The sequence below is a fragment of the Apteryx rowi genome, unplaced genomic scaffold (genome assembly GCF_003343035.1).
Source record: "Apteryx rowi isolate R43461 unplaced genomic scaffold, aptRow1 scaffold_70, whole genome shotgun sequence".
NCBI lineage: Eukaryota > Metazoa > Chordata > Aves > Apterygiformes > Apterygidae > Apteryx > Apteryx rowi.
In genome coordinates this window covers 3,010,139-3,033,614 of record NW_020450983.1, presented here as the reverse complement: position 1 = coordinate 3,033,614, position 23,476 = coordinate 3,010,139, and the positions used below count along the sequence as shown (strand labels likewise).

The 23,476-nt window shown below is 40.4% G+C and overlaps 1 protein-coding gene across 2 annotated transcripts; it reads left to right on the top strand.

Moving 5' to 3' along the window:
• The first annotated feature begins 9,897 nt into the window (after positions 1 to 9,897).
• PLSCR1 (phospholipid scramblase 1) lies at positions 9,898 to 22,487 on the top strand. Of its 2 annotated transcripts, XM_026087040.1 has the most exons (9): positions 9,898 to 9,989; positions 12,791 to 12,839; positions 14,342 to 14,373; positions 16,354 to 16,502; positions 17,255 to 17,297; positions 18,384 to 18,604; positions 19,455 to 19,616; positions 20,633 to 20,794; positions 22,061 to 22,487. In XM_026087040.1, exons 3-9 carry the CDS (start codon positions 14,367 to 14,369, stop codon positions 22,118 to 22,120), a joined length of 804 nt encoding a protein of 267 aa, XP_025942825.1. In that variant the 5' UTR covers positions 9,898 to 9,989; positions 12,791 to 12,839; positions 14,342 to 14,366; the 3' UTR covers positions 22,121 to 22,487. The 2 variants fall into 2 exon arrangements, with proteins under 2 accessions (XP_025942825.1, XP_025942826.1); XM_026087041.1 differs by lacking the exon at positions 9,898 to 9,989 and having other exon boundaries at positions 12,758 to 12,839.
• The last annotated feature ends 989 nt before the right edge of the window (positions 22,488 to 23,476 follow it).

Genomic DNA, 23,476 nt, shown 5'->3' with positions numbered 1-23,476 from the left:
TAATTTGGATGATATAGAAGAGTTTATGATTTCAACATTATGGTGAAGCATTAAAACTACAGGTCTTCATTCAAAGTCCATTGAAATAAAGGTTAGCCTTTGGATCAGGACGTTAAAGCCTTTGGTCAGAAGTATCCGAAGTAGTTGTGTACAGCTCTGCCAGCAAATATTTAATAATATTTAGTAAGAGAAAACAAATGCTGAATGGCATAAAAAGTTTGTGGTGCCTAGTTCTAAAGATATGGAAAATACTAATTAACACTAATTTATATTAATTTAAGTGGAAAACACATACTTTGAAATTCTGGGAAAGGTGATTGAAAGAGAACCACATAGAATCACTGAAAATTGTAGATACCAGTATTATTCCATGATAAAATGGGGTTTGTACCTCAGTTCTGGAGATCTGATTAAGGAACCTATTGGCTGTGAAGGGCTCCAGAAATCAACAGAGCCTACCTGTGTAGACTTGTAGGCCAGCTAACCCCATCTAACTTGCAGAACCTGAAACTAACCCAGTGTGGGATCCTATGTTGAGATCCTACAGGATGGGAAAGACCAACATCTCTGAGGTGTTAATGACCCTACAGCAGTGTGATCTGCCCTCTTCCTACTGACATGCAGCAACAGTTTATCATGTAGCCCATGACAATATTTAAATTTAGAAATGCTATAAATGCATAGAGTTGTTGCAAGAGCTGATAACTATCACTTCTCTGTCCCTAGTACCTGTTTGCACTTTTGAGGTCTTAAAAGAGTCTGAGTGAGCATTTGGGGCTGTTCAGGGATGAAGTGGAGAAACCATCCCTGTCAGCATAGCCAGGACACAGGATATGTACAGTGGGTGCACTAGACTGCTTCTGCATTGTATGCCAGCAAGCCTGAGGCCAAACTGGCTGAACATTGGCACTGGAAAACTACCAGAATCGTGTCTTTACAGCTGTCTTTGGAAGCCCTGCCATGATACGCCATGGGAAGAGGAGCGAAGCCTGATCACTAGCGGTTCTGCAGCATGCCTGTTAATGCCTGAGGCTGCCACAGGTATCTTCACTCCTCAGCAGCACATCCTGCAGGCTCTGCTGCATGGCCTGCATGGCTGTTCCCTGCCACACGCTGAGTGCCAGCACATTGACATACTGGGCACGTGTTTCAAAAACCTCTGAAACTGGGACAACATCTCCAGCACCCTCTCCCTCCTGGCAGAGGGAAAGAGCATGACAAGAATCCTCAAATGCTGATTGTCACCTGGACCATGACCTCACACACGGTAAGGACCATGGAAGTCAGTGGTGGTGACTGCATGGGTACAGTGAAAGCAGGTAACCTCAGGCAGGCAACCGAGCACTACCAGATTCTTTGTGGTGGATACCCATTTTGGTGAGGTTCTCATTGGGAAGACTGACAAGAAGTCCGCAGGCTGGACCTCACATCTCCATCAAGGAAAGAGCAATCAGCAGGCTGCAGGGCACTAAGCCTCCCACCACAGCAAGGCGGGCAGAACATGCATCTCGGCAGGGCTCTAGCTGCTGTAATAGTCTGCGGGCACCATGCCACAGACCTGTCTCCGCTGGGAGATAAATTTCAGTCTTCTGCCAACAACTTCTTGCGCAGGTGCTGTGGCTACGTGGTATCCAGCTTTGACCTTGTAATTAGTAAGATATGGCTGAAGAAGAGTGGGGCAACTCCTTTATTATTAATAACCAGCAGCCCAATTATATTAAACTGTTTAATCAGAGATTGAATGGCAAATACAATTTATAATAGCTTGTGAGGCAGCAAGCCAGGGCTGTGTGTAACAAATCTGCCAGTCTTGATTTAAGAAATAATAGGACTAAACTTGAATCTTCATAGCTCCTGAAAATGTATTCAAGATTTCTAAAGAATGCTCCTGGACTCCGAGTTAGGTCACTACTTTGATGAGCAATCTCTTCCTGTGTAATTACTCCACATCCAACGTAATCCATATGAGATGAAACAGTTTACTGTACATGATGTTGGTGGATAAGGCTGAATAATGTGAATAGGGTTTATATCTCATAAATCTTCTCCATTTTCCCTTTCCTGTGTTTTCATAGTGAGAGAGGTGAGAGATTTTGGGAGGTCTGGAAGGTAGGAAGGGGAAAAGGAGAGCCTAGTACTATATTTCCCTGATTCTCATTGTCAACTAACATGTAAATTCACCTTATAAACTCTTGCAGATCTAGTGGCTTTTCTACTTCTATAACTTCTTAGTTATCTTCTTATATAATGAAATCCTCAATGACCTCAGTACATTTTTATCAGTTGAGCCTGTTATAAAATACATTAACTTGGACTTTATTGCTCTTAGTAACAACCTGTTCTTATCCTGTGTGTGTGTGTCCATGTATTGCAACATTCTTATTCAGGTTGATAAAATAAATGAATGCCAGTGTATTTTAAGATAACCAGAAACAAACATGTTTGCAGTTTTTCCTTTATTAGTACCTTCTGGGCAAGCCTAGGGCACCTAATTAAGAATAATAAAGCTAAAGGACTTTTTTTTTGTAATACTTAATTCAAAAATAATCCAACAGAATTCAAATAATGCTAGTATTCAAAGGACTCAAATATTGTAAATGGAAGTAGATCAGAGCCATGGGTGCTTTTGAACACTCTTTGCTGCACTAGAATAAATTTGCCCTGGGGGGAGCATGAGYTGCAGGGGAAATGGAAACGGAGGTGGCAGGACATGAGTGTGGCACCTCTCCTTGTTGTACTGAACGATCACATCATTCACCATGCCGACAGACTATTGCTAGGCATGGTTTGGATGGCTGCTACTTATGCTCTTTATTTTATGTAGCTTTTAAAAAGGGGGATGCTAATTCAAGGCCTTAGGTGTCCTAACATAATGGATTTATTCTGATTCAATTTTGCTGGTTCTAGAGGAACTTGACCAGTGAAATCACAAACGCTCTTACTGTCGAGAAAACATACTGGGGGGAGGGGAGCATTCAGTGAATACCGACACTTCATTGCTGCTAAAGGATCTAATGTTATTMGTTGCCTGCTACAGTGCTGAAGTCCAAGAACTTGACTGTGCAAAAACTTTAAAAGCGTGGTTAATCCTAACCACTCCGGAACTTCAGAATGCCAGCTTCTACACTTAAGTTGTCTATACATGTCCTCAAGACAGGGCACATAGAATCGACCTGAATAGGATTTCCCGATTCATGGTTTTAATTTTGCTTGTATTAATTATGCTTTTGGGGAGAAAATCATTCCTATGAAAAGGTTACCCATAAATATCTGTTTACAGTATCAGTTTCCCTTTAGCAGAAAACAGGATTTACACAAGCTGCATTTTAAGCTCTCGGTATCATCGTTAATTCTAAAGGCTGTAAACTGTAACAGCKTATTTCTTTATGCTAAGTTGTTCTTTACCTCTCTATCTCCTGGTTTCCAAGTCTAAAGCAGCTTATGCTGGTCCATTTGCAGTGCTGACAGTCAAAAATGTGTATGAATGGCAATCGTAAAACTTTATTTATTCTTCTTTTCTGTCTAACTAAGAAATTGGTTTGGCTCAAAAACATCTAGAAGCAAAATCAAATATTGATCAGTCATTTCTATTGTTGTTCAGTCTTTGTTTTTCACTTGTGTTCTAATATCTTGAGAAAAGACTGATGATAATGGTTGAGAGTTCACTGTGGGAATTGCTTTTCCTGTTTAAATGATTATATTGATTGTTAGTGACAGTCTGAGGAACTACATTGCAGGCCAAAGTATGTAAAAATATGAGGACTACTGCTTTATACGATTTAGAATTCATAACTGTACAATCCTATTATCTGGATGCTGAGTTGGCAAAAACGCTACAGGAGTAAAACCATTTTCACCTAGTTTTCTTCTCAAAGGAGAACTTGAAAACAATTTGTTGGGCCATAGGCTTGATGACTGACTTGACATAGCTAAATGAAATCCAATAAGCTAACAGTCCTGCTACCACAGTTACAAATCTTTAATGCAGAAATAATGTGTTAGTTGCCTCTTAGTTTCATGAATACATTTTTTTATTATCTTAGTAAAGGCCCAATTACTGAACCAAAAAAAGAGAGCACTAATCTAGGGCTCGAGATTTTAGTTCACTTTTCAATCTGTCAGCTACTAGTATGATGGAACTTACTTGCCCCTGTTCCACATCTAAGAAATAATAACAGTAATTTATCTACTTTTAAAATGTTTAGATTTAAACTGCCTTTTACTACATCTCTGACACAGAGTGGTGGTGTTCTGATATTAGTCTGGTCTTGTTTTATCAAAACTTAAATTTTACCTAAAGGTAAAAGGTTTCATTATGTACCTGTCTGCTTTCAAAACCTCTACTGTTTTAGATACGATACCTAGCATAAATGCTAAAAGGATAATAAAGTCTTGATTTTTGGCAGAGGAACCTTTCTGCGCCTGATGAGAGGGAGGTGGGGAGGGAGAGTAGATCATTTTATTTTTGATTTCCCTGGCAGCATCCTTAATTTTGCACCTCAAACCTGACACCCTCTGTCTTTGCTGTATGTGAAGAGAAGGAAAAGTATTGCCAGCAAATCCTTCTCTCCATCTGCCAGGGCCACTTGCCTTTTTGGGTTTGCTTTCCAGACTGTAAATTCTGGAGAAGTGAACTGCGTCTTCTGTGGGATCGTGTATGTAGGCACATAAGGCAAACATGCTTGTATCTGTTATTCTCTGTGACATGCAAACAGTGACTTTCTTGATGTTAAATGCAGTTGTACACAGTTTGTGCTGCAAAAAGTTAATCAGCTTCTCATATACACGCATAAGTGAATCTTCTCACATGTTCATTTACTCAAACCGGACTACCTAAGCTCTAGCAGACACAGAGCTGCTTGGACACTGTCATGAACGAAGATGACAGCTGCTTTGATCATCACTACTAAATTTAGCAAATCAGTGTACTGGAGACCTCTGTTTCAGGACTTGGGGGGTGGGGAGGCGTGATCACATTTCTGGTCTTGTGTACCAAGGGATTTAGGTACCAGAGTCTGGAGGATCAGCAGGTGGAAGCTGAAGAAGTAGTATGTAAAATCCTAAATATTATGAACTTTTGCAACATACCTAGAAAACAGGGCCAAAAATCTAAGAATGTTTCTTTTCAGTTAAACATGACAAACCTAAAGAATAAACTGCTAGAAGCATGGTCCCCTTCTGACTTTTGAAGCACTTCTAGCTTCTCTTCCAATATTTCTCTATTACACTGATTAAATCTTCTGACTGGATGGAGAAAAGTTATCCACTCATGTAACAGAAAAGTCCTGGCTGCCAGTCATAGCACCAGTGATCCTCACTGAACAAGGAAGCAAGTCAGGTATTATTTGAGATGGCAAAGGCTGATGAGGACTGATACTTTACTTTGCATTGTGTGAGAGAAATGGCATTTCCTTCCTGCCATTGCAGGAGAATAGGTAAGCCAGAGTTGCCCTGCTTTTTAGCAGCATCTCTTCCTACTGAAAAATGCTTGAAAGGAAAAGGAAGATGTGCTGCTATCTCTGTTTTCTCTGATAAGATGAAAATGTCCTCATATAGAAGATGACAAATTCATCCCTATGTCAAGAAGTCATGTTTGCTGGGCAACAGAATTCAAGTTTCTTTTTGAATGAATGTTAAACACTGTGGATCTATAAACAACGTGTTCCTTGACATTAGTAACGTCATAATGTGATTGAAAGCTCTTCTAAGGGCTTGACTTTGCTACAGAAGCAAGCTGAAGTACAGCTTGAGCATTATTCCTGTCGTGACATCTATTGAAATGTATGGCGCTTTAACGCGGGGAGGTAAAACAGGGAGAGCAAGCTGGCTGGCAGCCTGGAAGATGAGACCGTACACTGAATCGATAATACTTGTTTCTGTCTGGCTTTGTTTTTTTCTTTTTTCCTTTTTCTTTTTTTTTTTTTTTACAAGGTTGACTTTACTGCAATCCAAAAAGGTTTCTACAACTTTTCTAAATGTATAGCAGAGGTTTTCCAATACTTCCTATTAGCATTGTTGGCTGGGTTTTGGTGATCTCGGGGAGACTTTGCAATGCACGCAGTGCACCAAGTGACTATGTTGGTGTTTCAGTTTGGATGGGGATGTGCTTTTGCAGCAAACCACACCGTGCTTTGCATGGCCAAGCTGTCGCGGGTCACGCTACCAGAATGGTGTGGACTGGATCCTTCTCTGGTGGAACAAAACCAAAGGGTGCTCTCCAGGCGTGCCCCTATGGGCTCTGCCGTTACTCTAAGGGCAGCGGGAAGGCAGCCTGCGCGCAGGGTATGCTGTTGCCAGCCACAATCACAATGTTGGATTGCAATCCAGGCTTCCGCTGTGCAGCTAATCAAACCACGGAGCAATCTGCTTGCTTGCTTCATGCTGCGGCTGCTCTCAGGCAGGTGAGAGCAAGAGGTGTTAATGCAAGTGCAGCGACRAGGCTTGACGCTGCACGGCGAAGCGCAGGCTGACAAGCTGGATGTTGTACTTTTGGCTAAGCTACCAGCTGCTCCACAGCCATCTTGACGCTCCTTGCCAWGTCTTGGTGTGCCTCTTAAACTGTYAAGAGGGCTCTTCAATCATATTACAAAAACTATGATTCAACTTAAAGCACCTTCTACCTGTCAATGCATATGAAGTATTTTCTTACTGAACAATCTGYGAGTAAAATCCTCTAAAATCCTCTTTTTTGTATGAGACTATTTAACAAGCACTAAGAGGAAATGTCTTAAGTTTCAGCAACAATGTGCAAGCAAATCCAAGGAGACTGGGATTTTATAAGGTAAAATATTTCATATTTTAGTTAAATGTCTTCCAATGTTTCACCTAAAGGTAACATGATTGCTTACAGGAGTTCAAAGAAAATAAGTTAGCTATATGCATCCTCATCCCAATATTCTTCTCATCTTATTAACAGCTTCTATGTTTCGTCTTGAAAATGCCCTAGGATACTGAAATTTTATATTGCTTTTGTGAAGCTTTTGACCCTTAGTATAGCTCAGTACAATCCTGGCCACACTGTAGGCCAGGCGAACTGGGCTAATAATTGGGTAGGTTGTCAGAGATGATAGTTGGGGCAGGTTTTCATACCATTTTCTAGCATCCGGTCTTGGGGTGGGGTGAGGTTCATATTAATTTTCRTAACTGTTCTTTCCTTAGGACAAGGTAATTTTGTCTTTCAGAGCTATCTGTCAGGAGTCCCATTGGGCACTGGCTTTCGTTTTCCTTAGTTAATTGGAATTGTTAATATTTAAATAGTTAAATCCAGTGATAAATACCCAGCATTTTTAATTATGTTTGTTTTTTCATTAGAATCAAATCCTGAAAGCTACTGTGCACCCGCTTTTCTTGGAGAAGCTGTCATGATTGGTGTTTGCTTTCTTACTGTAAGTTTCTAATTCATGCTTCATAACCTTTAAGCACTGAATTCTCTTCATCTGTAACTTCAAGGTATATAGATATAACATGATCCAAGGTGAATGGCAGTACCTTTGCTGCAGAGGTATTCAAAGGTGTGGGATCTGGTGAAGAGAATTGCATTTGTTGCACTGTCTAGGTGATGGGCTTATATTTAATGCAGCATGAAATACTTCATATTTCAGAGTCATGCTACTATATAAAGTCCTTGACATTGTGATCAATGGATTTTAAGAATTAGCTAGCTGGTCCTTAACACAGAAGGAGCAGGCTGTTTTCTTCTTGTGAAAACATCATGATTTTTTGTTTCTACTAATCTGTCAGACAGAATTATCTTCTTCACAGATAATGGTGCTTGTCTGAAAGCAGTCCTAGGCCTTGTGTAGTGGGAATGGATAATGAAAGAAAGCGCTAGTAGCAGCCCACAGATGGAAATATCAGAAGTGTGTTTTGCTACTGTAGATCAAGTATTTAGACCCTTATTGACAGGACAGAACAGAACTATTCTTTGCTTTATTTTATAATTCTGCTATCCTGAAAATAAGGCTTGCAGAATTCATTTTTTACCTGCAGGTAAAATGAATGCATGTAATAATATCCAAGACTTCTGAAGAATTAAAGGGATGACTTTTAACAATGTGAACAGCAATGTAGGAGTGCCTAATAGCTTTTTTGACCAAAATCATTGAAGAAACTAGCAGGAGAATTCAGTATTAAATTTAAAATTTAAGAAAATATCTCGTTATTCTCTGAAATGAGAATTCTCTGTAAAGAGAATCCTGCTTTTATATAAACTAAATTTTAAACAGTGACATTTAAAGAAATCTCTCTGCAAACTGATCCTCTTGAATATGTTATACTAGTTTCTCTATAAGCCAGGAACATTCTCTGATTATCAGTAACAAGCATTGAGTAAGTCTATGATGACCCTTATAAAATCGGGCATTTCAGTTTTAGATTCATCACTAACCTATGTAACATTTATGTTAACTGCATCTCTGATAATCTTTAACCTGAAAATATTTTGGATGCAAAACATATTTTATAGTAAAGTAACTCTTTTCATAAAAAGCTGAGCTGTAAGTGAGGGGTTTAACATTTCCCATGATCCACCAACAAATCCACCAACACATGAGGTACTGTGATGAAATGTAACTGTACGCCTGTCTTCTTGAAATGTATGGTAAATTTTACTTAACAGAAACTTTGACGAGCCTTTGCTTTTAGGTGGTAGACTGGAAACATAGAGGTTTATGATGGCTGCAGAGCGACCATCTCTGGGACAAAAATCCCAGCTGTGTAGGTGAGAGGCTGGTTGATAGCTCGCTGGTGACTTTTTTCTCAGGCCTCCCCGTTCCCTTCATCGATATATTGGTCCATTATAATGGATTAAGGATGGTGAGTGGCTCCATAGAGCCTATGTGGAAGCAGGAAAGCAGAGTAAATTTGGGACCAACCACAGACTATATTTGTATACAGTTAGTTCCAAAGGTAGAAGTGATGTGTGTCCTCCTTGGACTTCAGCTTGTAAGGTTAAATTTATTATCAAAAAAGCAAAGAAATTAATAGGTGCCTCCAGTCCTAATCCCAGTTCTCACATCATATGTCTGGATTCTGCAATACGAAATTGTCCCTTTTTGTAAGACTCATGCTCAAGGTAGCCTTTTAGAGGCAAATGTTTTCAAAATAAACAAGCTTTAGAAGTTACAGGAAACTTTGGACCTTTTCAGAGTTAACATGTTTCTTTAAGGAATATGAATCTGTTGTACTSCATCTGTATTTCTCCAATTACTACATAATATTTCTTATTAATGTAATGGTACTATCAGACATCAAAATGAACAAAAAATAAGGCAATCATTTCCTCAGCTGACCTGCGTTTTCAGGCAATCCTTCAGAAATAGTGCATCGGGGTAAGCACCAATCAAAGGGTTTTCTTCCTCTATTGTCACATGCTTCAAAGAAACCAGCTGTCTTTAGGAAACATTTAGGTTTCAGGGGAAGCTGTTTTTCAGCGAGGAGAAGATGATAGTATAAAGATTATGGGAAGCCTCAAATATTTGCTTCGGATTATCCTTGACTGTGAATAATAATACATATACAAGATAATAATTACATGGGCAAGGTTGAATCACCATACCTCCTTAACGAAATACTGCCGCTGTTTTGATTCTAGAAGCTGTGCTGAGTATAGGAGAGACGTTATCATCTTAAATCGCGAGGAAACCTTCGGGGAATACTGCCTGGTTTAAATGCTTGCCCTTACGTTCCGCCGCCCCGAGAGAGCAGAAGGCGGCGGCTGGAGGGGGCGATGCCGCAGCTCCTCGCAGCCGGCCGATGCCGGAGGCAGGACCGGGAGGGAACCGGGCGCAGCGCTGGTTTCGGGGCCGCTGGTGCCCGCGACCTGCCGCTCCGGGGCGGCCCCGCGGGGCGGGACGAGCCCGGCGGCTCCCCCCACCTCGGGGCGGCTTTTAGGGCGGCCCCAGCGCTGGCGGCAGCCGGGGTTGGCGTGGGAAAGCCGGGGCCAGGGCGGCGGGAGAGGTGGCGGAGCGGCTCCTCGTCCTTGGGGACGGGTATTGTGGCTGTAAATAGCAGCGTCTCTTTACCGCGTGTTTCTTTTTTCTTCTARGTGATCCGTTGAGTTACCTTTTCTTTCTCGTCGCAGCGCTGCTTRATGGTTAGGAAGGCTGCAAAAGGGGGTTGATGTTTTCCAGTCGGCGATTGTGAATGAAGTTAAAAACGCGTCTCTCTAGCAACAGTTACTTAGAGCTGTCAAAATAACTCTTGCTGTCAAAGGCTGGCTTATGCAGAGGTTTGCACAACAAGCGCCGTGCCAGCCTGCGCTGCGACTTAGGGTTGCGCTTCAAACAGTGGTATTGCTGTTACCCTGCTGCTGGTGCGAGCGGTGTTAGAGAGCTGTCGTCACCTCTGTGAGGCTGGATATCCCGAGTTCTGCATGATCTGTGGGCTTTTTTGGTTTATTTTGTTTTGTTTTTTTCCTGCTCTCAGGTGTTGTGACTCCCAGGTTTCAGGAGGGGTATCCTTGTGAGGGAAGGGGTACCTTGCTGTATCGGAACAAAATAACTATTATCAGCTTGCAGTTCATTTCATTCCTTCTTGGAAAACTGTTTGTTAAGTTTAACAGCAAATACCTGACTAGTTTAACTCGATTATTTCTAAGATGTTGTTTCCCCAACAGTCAAGATTAAAATCCAAATGGCTAATGTAATGGGCCTGTAAGTGCCTTACAGCTATTTGGCTTTCTAAGTGTGTTTTCCAAATCAGAAACCTTCTTGGAAATGGCCTGTGTTGGTATTTAAATGACACTGTGCATGATGTTTGTACTTGTGCAGCTTATGTTAATATGGTCTTGGTAGTATTTTAGTGACCTGCATGAGAAATGAAACTGAAACCAATATACTTTTTCTGATAAAAGACCGGAAGCTCTGCAGTTAACTGCATGAAGACATATCTAATTTCTCTAAATTAATTACCACATGTCTACTGACATGCATCAGGATAAGAGTGATCTAGAAACTGAAGCTGTGCCATGCAGCTCTGAAAATGAGAAAATGACTGAGGAAGAACATGGCCATTCTGCCATTCCTCCAAAAGAAAGAAAGAAGAAAAAGGGTGGAGGGGAGCAATCTAGGAATGTTATTTCCTTGCTATTCTGTAAACTGGAACTGTTTTGTTATGATTGCGTTTAGAGCTGGTATTTTCTCCACTTCCTTTCTAAAAGGTTTTGGCTGTTTTTAGGTGCCTGGGCTCAACCCCCACTGGAGGGGGAAGAGCACTGTGCTCTGGGCATCTGGGTCCCTCTAAGGATTACATCCGTGTTGCCCCTTTGAATATCAGTTCTGTGTGGCCGGGAAGGTGAGGAAGTGGCTGGCTATGCTAGTGCTGGCTGAAGGCTTTAGGCTGTCTAACAAATTGAGTGCAAATTCTGAGAGCAAAGAGAAGAGTTTAGGAACTCTTATGGATGAGGAGGAAGAAATGGCAATACTAGCCCTAGATACCTAACGCGTATAGAGATATGAAGAATGAGACTTCTCAATTTTAGCCGCTTTCTCCTGTGAGCAGTACAGGAAATGAAGCATGTGGGTCTCAGATGCCCATCAGCTTGCTAACGCACAGCTGAGCCGCTGCCCTTGACAGTTGAAGGGCTGTGTGTGTGGTTTCTTTTGGTTTTGATTTCCTTTCTGCATTGTAGTAATTGAGGTTGGAAGTCACGCTGCAGGGTTAAATTTATGTTTTCATGAGAGACACATAGCTGTCCAGCTTAGACTGGAAGTTACTGCCTTTCCCAATCTTGTTTTGCAGGCATAGCAGAGGAAGCAGGGAGGCCTCAAAAGATTCAGAGACTGTATTTCATAATTTTAGTTAACAGACAGCTGCTTTGCATCAGTTGTCCCCTGTGTCCTCAATGCTTCCTTCCTGCCAGCAAAATCACTTCTGCTTTTGCCTGCATTGAGCTGCTCCTAGATAAGTCCCCTTCTCCAGGGAAAAGAGGATATATATCTCTTGCCTATATTCTCTTCAAGAGAGCGGACTCAGAGCTATGTGCTGATATATGCTCTCGTGCATAGCCCTGCAGCAAAGCACCTGCAGCAGCTCTTTAAACAGCCCCGGTTCGTGGGTCAGCGTGGGGGAGACTCTGCTCTCCACCCTCCTACCTGCCTACGTGCCCTCCAGCTGGAGGGAGCTGTTCCTCACGTTTATTAAAAAATTGCTACCAGAACTAGTAAGACCTAGCAGTTCATAAAGTCTCTGTTTACTGAACTGTCCGCTAGATGAAAATGTAGACTTCAAATTAATGGTCTTGCATTGCTTTGTGTAGCTGAAGCAGCTGAAACCAGCATATTTCTAAAGCCTGTTGTCTGCTTATCTTTTCTTGACTGTAGGTTTCACCAGGTGGGAACTTGCTCTTGTGTAATAGTGTGCCCCAACAAGATATTGCATAATATAATAGCTGAAAAAAGTGAGCTTTCATTCCTCCTCCTTTTGGCTCTTCAGAATTTTTCATTATTTCACAAGTTATCCACAAGAAAAGCAAGGTGTTGCTGGTAACATTTGTTACTTTTGGTAACTGAATTGGAGGCAGCAAAAGGAGTCAAGAAGAAAAGCAGAAGGGGCAAATACTTTTAATAAAAGTAAACTTAACTCTTCTCTTCAGTGATATCTCTGATGACATGGGAGCTGAACTTTGCAACAGCTTTGCCCTTCTAGACTGCGTTATCTCAACGTTTTCTAAACCACAGATTCCACAGAAGAGTTTATGTGTGGTTGTGGGAGAAAGGTGATGATTCTGGGCTACTATAAAGTCTTTCTGTTAAATAAATCATATGATTTATTTCTGTCTCTACTTTCACAGGTTTACCGAAGGGTGCAGCTGTGATTTTTCATATTTCACTGGAGTTCTGGTAAGTGGAACTTCTTATGGTGTAAACTACAGACTGATCTTTTGCTAGTTTAAGTAACATTTTTTTAATCACCCTAAATTTGTTCTGTTCCCACTAACTAATAGTTCTGTCAACTTACTTTAATATAATCATGTATTAAACTTGTCATTCTATATTGTAAACTGTGAGAACACTTAAATTATGTAGTCTGAATGTCCTCATTCAGATTTTTTTTCCTTTTTAAATTAGATGTATAATTTTAAATTATTTCTCATTACTTTTGTTTTTCAACCTGCATTTCTCTGGGGACCAGAAGCCAATTAAAATACATAAAACAGCCTGGTGTCTTTGTAAATAAAGTATGCTAATGCAGAAGTAGAAAGTATATTGAAAAAAGAACACTTTAAAACCAGTTTATTAAACAAAGAGGATGTTGTGTACACAATGGAAACTGAACTGGCTGCTATATCATTCCAGAACATTAAACATCCTTCTTTGATACTTGTTTTTGTTCATGGAATGAAAAGCAGGCAGGAACTGTTTTCAGTTTCAATCTCATTCCCAGCTTTAAATAAACATCTTTTTTGAACTGAACTAGTTGAGAGCAGCATAATAGACAAAATATATTATTAGTTTCTGCTGTTGATAGATGGTTAACAGTTCCTATATCCTGGTTCAGGAGTTTAGCCAAAGATTTGCACAAATTCAGTAACTGGAAATCTCTAGAACTTTTGCAGCAAATAGGTATTATTTAATTGAATACCCATCAAATTTCCTAAGCTTTTGCAAGTTTTTCAGAAATTTAACTACCTTCTTTTTAAAGAAGGATTCAGTTTATTATTTATTTTAAAGCTTTTGATTCTGTAAAGAGGAACTCCTGTACTGTTCTTTTTAATACTGCTATATATGGATCTCTGAACTGTTTTGGACCCCTTTCCTTAGGAAATGTTGCTACCATTGCCTTGTTTCTCTAATAATCCTAGAGACTAAAAGTAGTATGCCTCAAAGTTGATGCTGGCATCAGTAAATGTTCTTTCTGCTTTTTTTTTAAACTCCTTTTGGTAATCCTGGAAGAGTAGAAAAAAAGACAAGCAGTGAGCATTTTTATTCATGGGATGCTACTCTGGAAGCCCACAGTTTTACTAATGTGTGGAGACAAAAAGTGCATGAGTGGCACTTACTAGTACTGCTTCAAAAGTGGAATAGCATAAAGGAGAACTAAACGGGGTAGCATGGTGTCTCAGCTGCTCCAAGATTTACTGATGCTTTCCCCTGACTTGAGGATCATTCCAGGTACTCAAAGCATGAATGCAGGTATAGGTGATTCAGGCTTATTTTGGGGTAGAGGCATAGCTTAGAAGGAAGCTGAGATACTTAGTTATTTTAGCTTGTATTTGTAGTCCAGCTGTCCCATGCAATTTAGACATGCAGTAATCTTTTACCACCAATAAATAGAGAACTCTGAATGACTTTTGTGTTAAATTATGTATTCTAAAAGCATGAAATTAAATGTTGTTTTGCAGAATAATTATAAGCGGATCCACGGAAATGCAGGGTGAGTAAAATACTGACCAAATGTCGTCTTTTGTTAATATCAACATGGGTCACTTAGAGATGTTCAAGCAATACTAGCTTAATTTTTTTTTTAGTTTTAATTTTTTACCTTATAATTTTATGAAAGACCTCTGAATGTTTGACAAGAGTTGCCTGGTATCTGCCAAGCTTAAAACTGAGTGAGTTTGTTAGGGAGTTGCTACTGCTGCAGCACAATTAATGTGTGACAGCTTTTTGCTGATGGTCAGATTTATTTATTAAAATGACACTTCAGTTTCTTGCTTTATTTTCTTCTAGAAATGCAAAGCTGAAGAAAACACCTCACTGTACTGCTGGTCACATATATTCTGTTTCTCTCTTCTGCTCTGTTGCTGTACCTCACGTGTGGTTGTACCTTACTCTTTCATCTCCGTTTCTGCTTTAACTCACTTTCTGCTCCACATTTGAAATGAAGCACCTGTAAATAGTTTGTCATGTTTTGGCAACAAGTTAATTTTTAAAGAACCAGATCACAATGAGCAATATCTAACAATAAGGCTCAAAGCACAGGTTATACACAAAATGCAAAATGTTTGGCCTAAATTACTGTTCTGTTCATAAATGAAATCTTGTGCATCTCGTGGCACATGAGCTGTAGAGTTAACCTTCAGCAATGAATGAGCATGGGCTACCTGTCCTATGAAGGTCAGGGAGCATTTCTGGTTTTGAATAATTGCGTGCACACACAAATGCTAGTCGGTTTTTGTTCAAAGTCTGTGATCAGACATAAAAGTGACCTGTATTTTACAAGTGTGGATTCTTACCGGGGGTGAGAGATCCTGCTATCTGTGAGCTTTATGCTTCAGCTGTTTACATTGCCTGAGGCACTGCCCCACTCTTGGCCACAGTCTAGTGTTTCAGGTGCAAGAGTCTGTGTTTTGCAATGGGATGCAAAACATTGGTGCTGAACCAGTTTGGCCTAAAGATAAGTCTGCAGGTCAGCATCTCTTGACCTATTTGTCCTTGCTTGTACAGCTCTACAGAAACACTCCTTGTGACTTCTATATCGTGCTTGCTTCAGAGTAAAATATAAAATTCCTCTGCATCAGGTTAAAGGTCCTATTTACCTACCATAAAAGTATTATCGTTCGTGTCTTTTAACTTTCATTTACAACTTCAGCAACTTGTGCTACAAGATCATAAAGCTTCTCTATAATAAAAGCACTGTTGCTGGAGGACCTTGCTCTGGCAGGTCGGCAGCAGGGTTTCCCAGCAGCGAGTCCGGCACATGCCATCTAGCGGGGCTGCTGGGCATTTAGACACTGAAGTGCTTCACGAGAACTTGTATTTCCTATGGAATAATTGGCACATAAAAATATATGGAGATGACTTACTTGTCATTCGTATAATGTGGAACTGTTTCCTTCTTCGCTGTGCACTTCCATACAGGAACTGCAGGTTTCCTGAGTGTTGAAAGAGAATCCATTAAACAAATGGGCGAGCCCAGTTCATAGACCACACTCATTTGATATGAAAGATTAACTTTGCTAAAAGGACATTTCCTATTAAATAAGTAGAAGATATAATTACAGGAAAACTTTTTCTTAAAATTCCATATTTGATTAGCTGATAAACTGTAAATGCCACCACTTTTCCCATGTTTGAAAGTGTTCCGTCTTCCCTACTTAGAAATAACCTTCACTATTTGTTTCTAACACCTTCGTTATTTGTTTTTAACTTTTGAATTGCCCATCTTTGTGTGTACGAAATTGCTGCTATATGCAAGAATGGCACATTTGTTTCATTTGTTTTGCTCTGGAGGGATTAGAACATCCCAGTCCAGTGTACCGTCCTTTATGAAAGTTAGGGTATTTGTAACTGAAATATACTGTAGATATAAGGATCTTCATAGTTCAAAAAAGCGAACAAATGAATCCTGTGAAGGTCTATGGTGCGATTTTAACATCTGAGTTGCATAATTGCTTCTCTCCTAACAACTAAGGTGCTCCAGGAGTGGGGGGTTATGGATTTGCCGGATTTACAGAGCCACCCATCCAGAATCAGCCTCCTGGGATTGGGGGGGCAATCTGGATGCCTGCCCCTCCTCCTCCTCCTCTCTTCTGCCCCCCTGGACTGGAATACCTGACGCAGGTACCTGCAGCCTTTGCTCCCCCCTGCCCCCGGCAGCGCCTGTTCACCTGATGTAACACAAGTAAACCATATTTGGGGAGGGGGGAAGGCTAAAAACCACATCTGGCGTTGTTGTAGCTGAATAATGTTACTGCTTTGGGGCTGCTAAGTGAGGCCTTTTGCTGTGTTCTTGATGCAGTTTGCGCATGGAAGTGCTTGTTAGGACCACGCTGCTTGACGGAGTATTCACCTGCCAAGTGAGATGCTAGATAGCGGACCGTGGGCACCATGCATTACACCTCTTTACCATGTTGTAAAGCTACTGTATGTGAGATGTAGTGCAGTTTGCAAGCTGTGTATTATATATAAATTTGGGCACCTGCAGCACATTAGAGGTGCTCAGTTTTCTACATGATGCTTTCTGAGCACCTCTTCATAATTTTTTTGGAGAGATGCTAGTCAGGCTTCACAAATGTAGGGAGCACTGTAGCAAATGAGGCTTGCGCGCTTTAACAAGGCCGCACTGGGTATGGCTTCTGCCTTCTGCTCTAGCGTCCTGAAACACTGTTCTGTTAGACTGACAGAGGGCAAGACTTCGAAAGGACAGGGGAATGTCAGCCACTTCCACAGCTTTGCTGGTAGATGATCTAGCCTCTGCATAATATGCTGATCCATAAAATTGCATTCTGCAATGAAAAAATACAATGCTGCTTAAAACTAGGTTTCTCTTAATTACARCTCATTAACTATTAATTTTGCTTTGTTTCAACCAGATTGACCAGCTATTAATTCATCAGCAGATTGAACTTCTTGAGAGTAAGTGACAAGTGTTTATAGGGGAGAAATGTTTAAATCTGGTAATGACAAGGACTGTAACATTTAGACTTCCTTTGACATTGCTTATTAAAAGTGGAACCCTTTATGGATATCCACTTCTCTCGTTCCTGCCTCCCTTATCTGTCTCAAACTCCTTAGAAACTTGTGGAGGGATGGAAGGAAGGAGAAAACAGGAGAGTAGAAGAAGATTTTAGACTTATTCTATATCTTAAAAGATACATGGGAATGTAACTGAATAATCTTTGTAGCTAGTTATAGCTGAAGTAATAAATCTCCTATGTTATTAATTCATATAATTTCTACATGTCTTTCTTCCCTATTTAAAGATCTTATTTTCTGTCCTCTCTTATTCCACATATTCCCATAGATTGGCATGTTGCTCTGATCCTTTTTCTAGGCAGTATTGCTGTTCGAACTTGAACGGGTTTCCTTCTGCTCCCTCATTCTGTTCACTTTAAGAATGTCAAAGTCGTGTTAGCAGTGTTTTTCAAATAGAAGAAATAAAATGAAACGTCCATCTCAACTGACACCTGACTCTGCTGTATTTCCTTTCCGTAATGCTTGCAATATATGTGAGAGAAATTAATCAAAATTTGTGTCCTGACTTTTGTTGTTTTCTGTTTTTGTTGCTATGTATCTTGACTCCTACGTTTTTTGTGGTCTTCTGATTCTGAACATATTTATGCCCACTAGAGTCCTTTTCTTCACCATAAAACTTATCAGTTTCTTTAATTCTTGTATCTTCAGCTCTTCCCAGGAATCTTCCATGCTGTGTTACTCAGAATTGTTTTGCTTGCTCTGGTAGTTGGTTTGAATGTCTGGTGGGAGGCAGAACGTCTCCATGCTCTTCCCATATTGCCAGGTTCACATTAGCTTGCACTCTGAACTTCTCCGTAAGGCCGCCTTGCCTGATGGTGGCCCCACCACTTCCCTTTGTCAAGATCTGTCTTTGACAGACTTTCAGGAAGAGGTCTGGCTTCGTTATGTTAGCTTCGGAATTAACACCGTTTTTCTTGTCTGTTGTTTGCACAGACAGAAATTAACAGTTCTGTTACTAATTTTCAGTTATTACTGGCTTTGAAACAAAAAACAAATACGAAGTGAAGAATACGTTGGGGCAAAGGGTTTACTTCGCAGCAGAGGACACAGATTGCTGTACCAGGATTTGTTGTGGGCCGTCACGACCTTTTAGCATCCACATTGTCGACAATCTGGGCCACGAGGTGATAACTTTGCAGAGACCCCTCAGGTGTTCTTCGTGCTGTTTCCCTTGCTGCTTACAGGAGGTGAGTTGCTCCCTTTCACCTTCTTCCCTCTCGTGGGATATGGGCACTGTGTGCAGTTCTAAAATTGGATTTTCTCAAATCGGGAGGTGAGATGAAACAAGTCAGATTCCATCTATAAGTTGTGGGAAGAGAGATGTGAGATTTTTGCATGGAGTCTCTTTGTTCTGGGAAGGTCAGTGTGTGCTGCAACACTTAGATTCACTCTTGCCACTTCTGACTATGCAAATGAAAAACTTGATTCAGCAGCATTTCAGGGAACAAGTGGCTTGTGCTGAAATCTGCACTGGTGATGCCCTTGTGGAGTAAAAGTTACCCAACAGCTTTTGTGAAATAACAGCTAGAGTTTTCACTATACTGCTGTGAAAGCTGCAACTAAATTCAACACGGGGTGAAGAACTTTTTAAAATGTTAGTAACTGTGGCATGATGCAATTCCAGAAATCATTCTGAAATCAAAACTGAGCCTACTCAGAGTTCTTACTGAAGAATTTATAGTAGGTGTGTTCTGCTGTCTTGTCAGATGTCTTCTGTTCATGCTCTCAGGATGCCCAAAGCTGCCTCTTCGCTAGACTTTCTGATCTTTACCCTGTAGATATATAGCCTGTATATACCACATGCTTAGGAGTATATCACTGTTTTCAGTGAAGGCAAAAATTGCTTATTAACTTTGCAATTTGGGTGTAGTTTTCTGAAGAAGTTCACAGAAAACCCCATACAGCTTCATGGCAGATTATTGTGGAAAAGAAGTTGTGTACAGCTGGTGTGTGAGTGTGCTTTTTGCCCAACAAGTGTATCAAAATGTGAACTGTTTTATGTGGGTTTTTTTATGTGTTTTTTTTCCCCCTGTGAAGCTGGAAGTTCAGGCCCCTCCAGGAACACCAGTGGGTTATGTTGTCCAGAACTGGCATCCTTGCCTGCCTAAGTTTACCATTCAGGATGAGAAAAGAATGGATACTCTGAAAATTATTGGCCCATGTATTGTCTGCAGCTGTTGTGAGGATATTAATTTTGAGGTATGCAATGCTAAAAATTGTTTGTATTTATCTTCTTTCAGATAGTAGTTTGATATTTGCAACCAGTTGCTCCACTTGTTACCTGTCAACTGATCTGTAGTACTTATTAAGTGGTATTTAATCCTTTAATGTTAGCATAATCAATTCACTTCTCTAGATATCTAGATTACTTTAGATAAACAAATCAAATTTCCAAAAATGCCAACTTAAATCCACTTATCTGTGATCGGTGAGACTGATTCCGTGTTGTTGCACACAAATGTCTTCGTTGGCATACGTAGTAGCAAAATCTTTTCTGAATCTATTATGTCAGTCCCTAACAAAAAAAAGTTATTCTCTGCTGTACCACGTGCTTTTAAAAATAACTTTCTACAACCACTGAGTCAATCGTTTAATAGTCATTCAATAACCAAGTAAACCAATGTTATTTAGACCTAAAACATAGATTTCAATGATTTAGCATTACAATGCTCGGTTTCACTTAGAAATAATAATGATTAATACCTTGTTATTTTCATACACATTAACTGGTAGACACAACAGTCTAACATTTAATATTTAAAATGATGTTGCAAACACTTGCTAAAGCAAATTTAGTAGCATTTTATTTAGGAGCATTGTCTTTACTGTGGCCCAGAGCACTGGATTTAACTTTAGGTAACATAATGTTGACAAAGGGCTAATCTCTGCTTTGGAACAGTAAGATGTAATTTGTTTAATTTTCACTTGAACAGTTCCTGGCACATGGCAGAAGAAACTGTAATCCATTATCTTGGCTAAAAGACAATGCTTCCAAACAAGTGTGTGTATGTGTGCATATGTGTGGGAACTGTCTTCCAACACCATTAAAGTATTGAATTGTGCACTCAGATTTAGAATTAGGAGCATGTCCATGCTATGTAAGACAGCTTTAATTCAAATAGCATAATTTGAAGCTTTCAAAGGGATGCATAATGAAAAGGAATATTATGAAGGACAGGTCTGGCTTTTTATAATTTCATTTTATTTTAAACTAGGTGAAGTCCATTGATGAAACTTGTACTGTTGGGAGGATTTCTAAGCAGTGGACTGGATTTGTGAAAGAAGCATTTACAGATGCAGATAATTTTGGTGTCACATTCCCAATGAACCTTGATGTAAAAATGAAAGCTGTCATGATTGGTGCTTGCTTCCTTATTGTAAGTCTATAATTCACTAATATTTGAACATGAACTGACTTCTTCATCTCGGTGTTCAAGTTGTGCTGGTAAAGGATGCGACCCTGGGCTCCTTGAAGTGAATGAGAGCTTGTTGTTAACTTTCTGTGTGAAAAGCTAGCCTTGGAGGGACTGCGAAAAAAGAATTATTTCAGATAATAAGCTTATTCTCTACTGCATCAAATGCTAACTATATTTAAGAATAGGTTCGTATTTGCGGGGATTGAGAAACCTCATTAAGGGGAGAAAGACTCCTTAAAGACTCACTAATAGAGGCGAGCACGTTTATGTGGCTGGTAAAATCGGAGAAGTTCAGATCGGCAGTAGTCAAGAGAGCCAGCCAAAGTCGAAGCAGCCTGCCGAGCTGGCAAACCCAATAGATGAACGTTACAGTAAGTTCCTCCTGACTCCCTCCCCTCCTGGGGAACGTGTGAAGCACTGAGCTGAGCAGGATTAAATGCTCGTGGAGGAGTCGGATCCAAAGGAAGGGACCTCTGCGGAGGCAAAGCCCGGTCTACCTGGATGCAGTCCTTTCAGCTTCATTCTGACTCTGCCAGGTCAAATATTGCAGTGCAGCTCACTTTGTGGTCTGAAAACTGTGTGACACGGTTGTGTGTCCACTTATACATGTCGTTTGGCATCAGGTATCGTCTCAAAGAGGGCAAGCGCTCTTTCTGTGTTGGCAGAGCAGAAGGACAAGGGGCAACCGCAGCAGCTGAGCTCGGGCAGTTCTCACCTGCGTCGATGGGCAGTATCAGCCTTTGAGAGTCTCGTGCACAGCCCGGGTTTTCCTTAGCGGAGTGTGTGGGCGCGTGCTGTCGTGCATGTGACGCATAGCGCTAACAAATCTGAACAAGCCAGAACTCCAGACGTGGAAATGGGGCTCCTAAACGTAAACCTCAGATAGTGACCGTTACTATAGACTCTATTTTGAGGTAAAATTGAAGGGACTGAGGCAGGTCAAGCAAAGTCAGGACAGGCATCCTAAGGCATAGCTCCTGCTAGCTGTAATTTAAAGTTTCCACGTAGGTCTTTCACTGCCTCTTTCTCTCTCTGTGGGTGTCCTGTTGTCCGTACATGAGACCCAGCTGATGGAAGGTGGGAAGAGGTGCCCCTGCCCCCCTCTCATCCTCTGAGGTTTTTGAGGGAACGGTGCTTTGAATGCCCTGCAGGACAACAAGGAGAACTCTCAGCTACGAACCATACCTAAGAAATACTGACTTTGTTTGCTTTTTGTTTCCTCCTTAGGATTTCATGTTTTTTGAGCATACTGGGGATAAGCAACAGCGAACAGGAGTTTGGCAATGAAATCTAGAACTTTTTGTTTAAAAAGAAGAAGAAAATAAGTCGCCTAACTTTCCAGTGGAATACAAAGCTCCAGTGAGAATGTGAGAAACATAGATCTTGTTCTTGAAGTTGTACTTCTGTAATCTAACAGCTGTATAGTCTAGCTTCTATTTTTGTAATCTTATGAAATTATTTGCAATATCCGAATCGGAACCCTTTGTCTGCACAGATCAGTATTGTAATTTATAGAAATATATAGCAACCTTTTTTTTCAACGTAGTAGTCTTGTGCACTTTTATGGAAATATTCCTCTTTTTTTTTAAGAATTAAAATAACTTTGTTCAATATTAGTGTGAGTGGTGAGCCTAATGAAGAGGTTCTGATTTTTCCTGTGGCTCCTTCTTTGGTATTTTTGCCTCGGTGTTCACATTCGGATATTTACCACTTCTTACCAAATATATATGTTCAAAAAAAAAAAAAGTGATCAAAATGAACTATCAGAAATCACTGTCAAACTGTCTAAATCTAGTGGTAAATCTGCTGTAAAGTATGACTCCTTTAGTGTAAATTAATTGCATAGCTTTTGTTTTTTGGGGGTTTTCTTTCTGAAGATTAAGATTTTGATTTTCACCAATGGAAGTTCAGCAGAGACAGGAAATACAAATGCCTGCGGTGGCTTCTCCTTAATGATCCTTTAGTAAGCAAGAGTATGTTTTTTCATGAGGCAAGGAAAAAATAGTTGCTTCTTTTTTTGTTTCTGCAGTCCTCTTTACCCTTATTTAGTCCATAGTTTTCACAGATTGCAAGTCTGTTTGGCGGCGTGAGAGGGGCAGGAGTAGTAAGCAGAAGAATTCCACTTCAGAAATGCAAGCATGGAATGGCAGGCCTATTTCTTCTCATTTATAGCTTTGTGTTAAATGTGCAAGCAAATGGATACATTTTCTGGTTCTTACTCCAGCTTCACAAAAGCATGTGCATATTGTGGTTCTTGGGATCTTGCTGTGGGAAGAAGTCCGTGCCAATATTTTGAGTTGCATTCTGATTTTACTAAACATTTCTTTAGTCCAGTGTTTTCAATTTATTGATGGCTCCTGACTGGCCAAAAAGCAGAGGAAAAGAAGGGTGTCATTGCTGCTGTGGACTCTTTTTGATGCTCTTAAGAATTAGAAACTTGTAGCAACAGTCTGTAGCGTTCTGAAAGTCTTAAATTGTATGTTATGCCTTGTTAAAGTTAGTTTCTGCTGCTAGAGGCACTGCAGAATACAGTGTTTTTTATAATAGGAATTGATGGAGGTGCATTTCTGTTAATCAGCACTGTTCCTAGGGAATTAAATTATTGTTATTTTGAAAATGTTATGCTTTATCAACTTGTTTTTA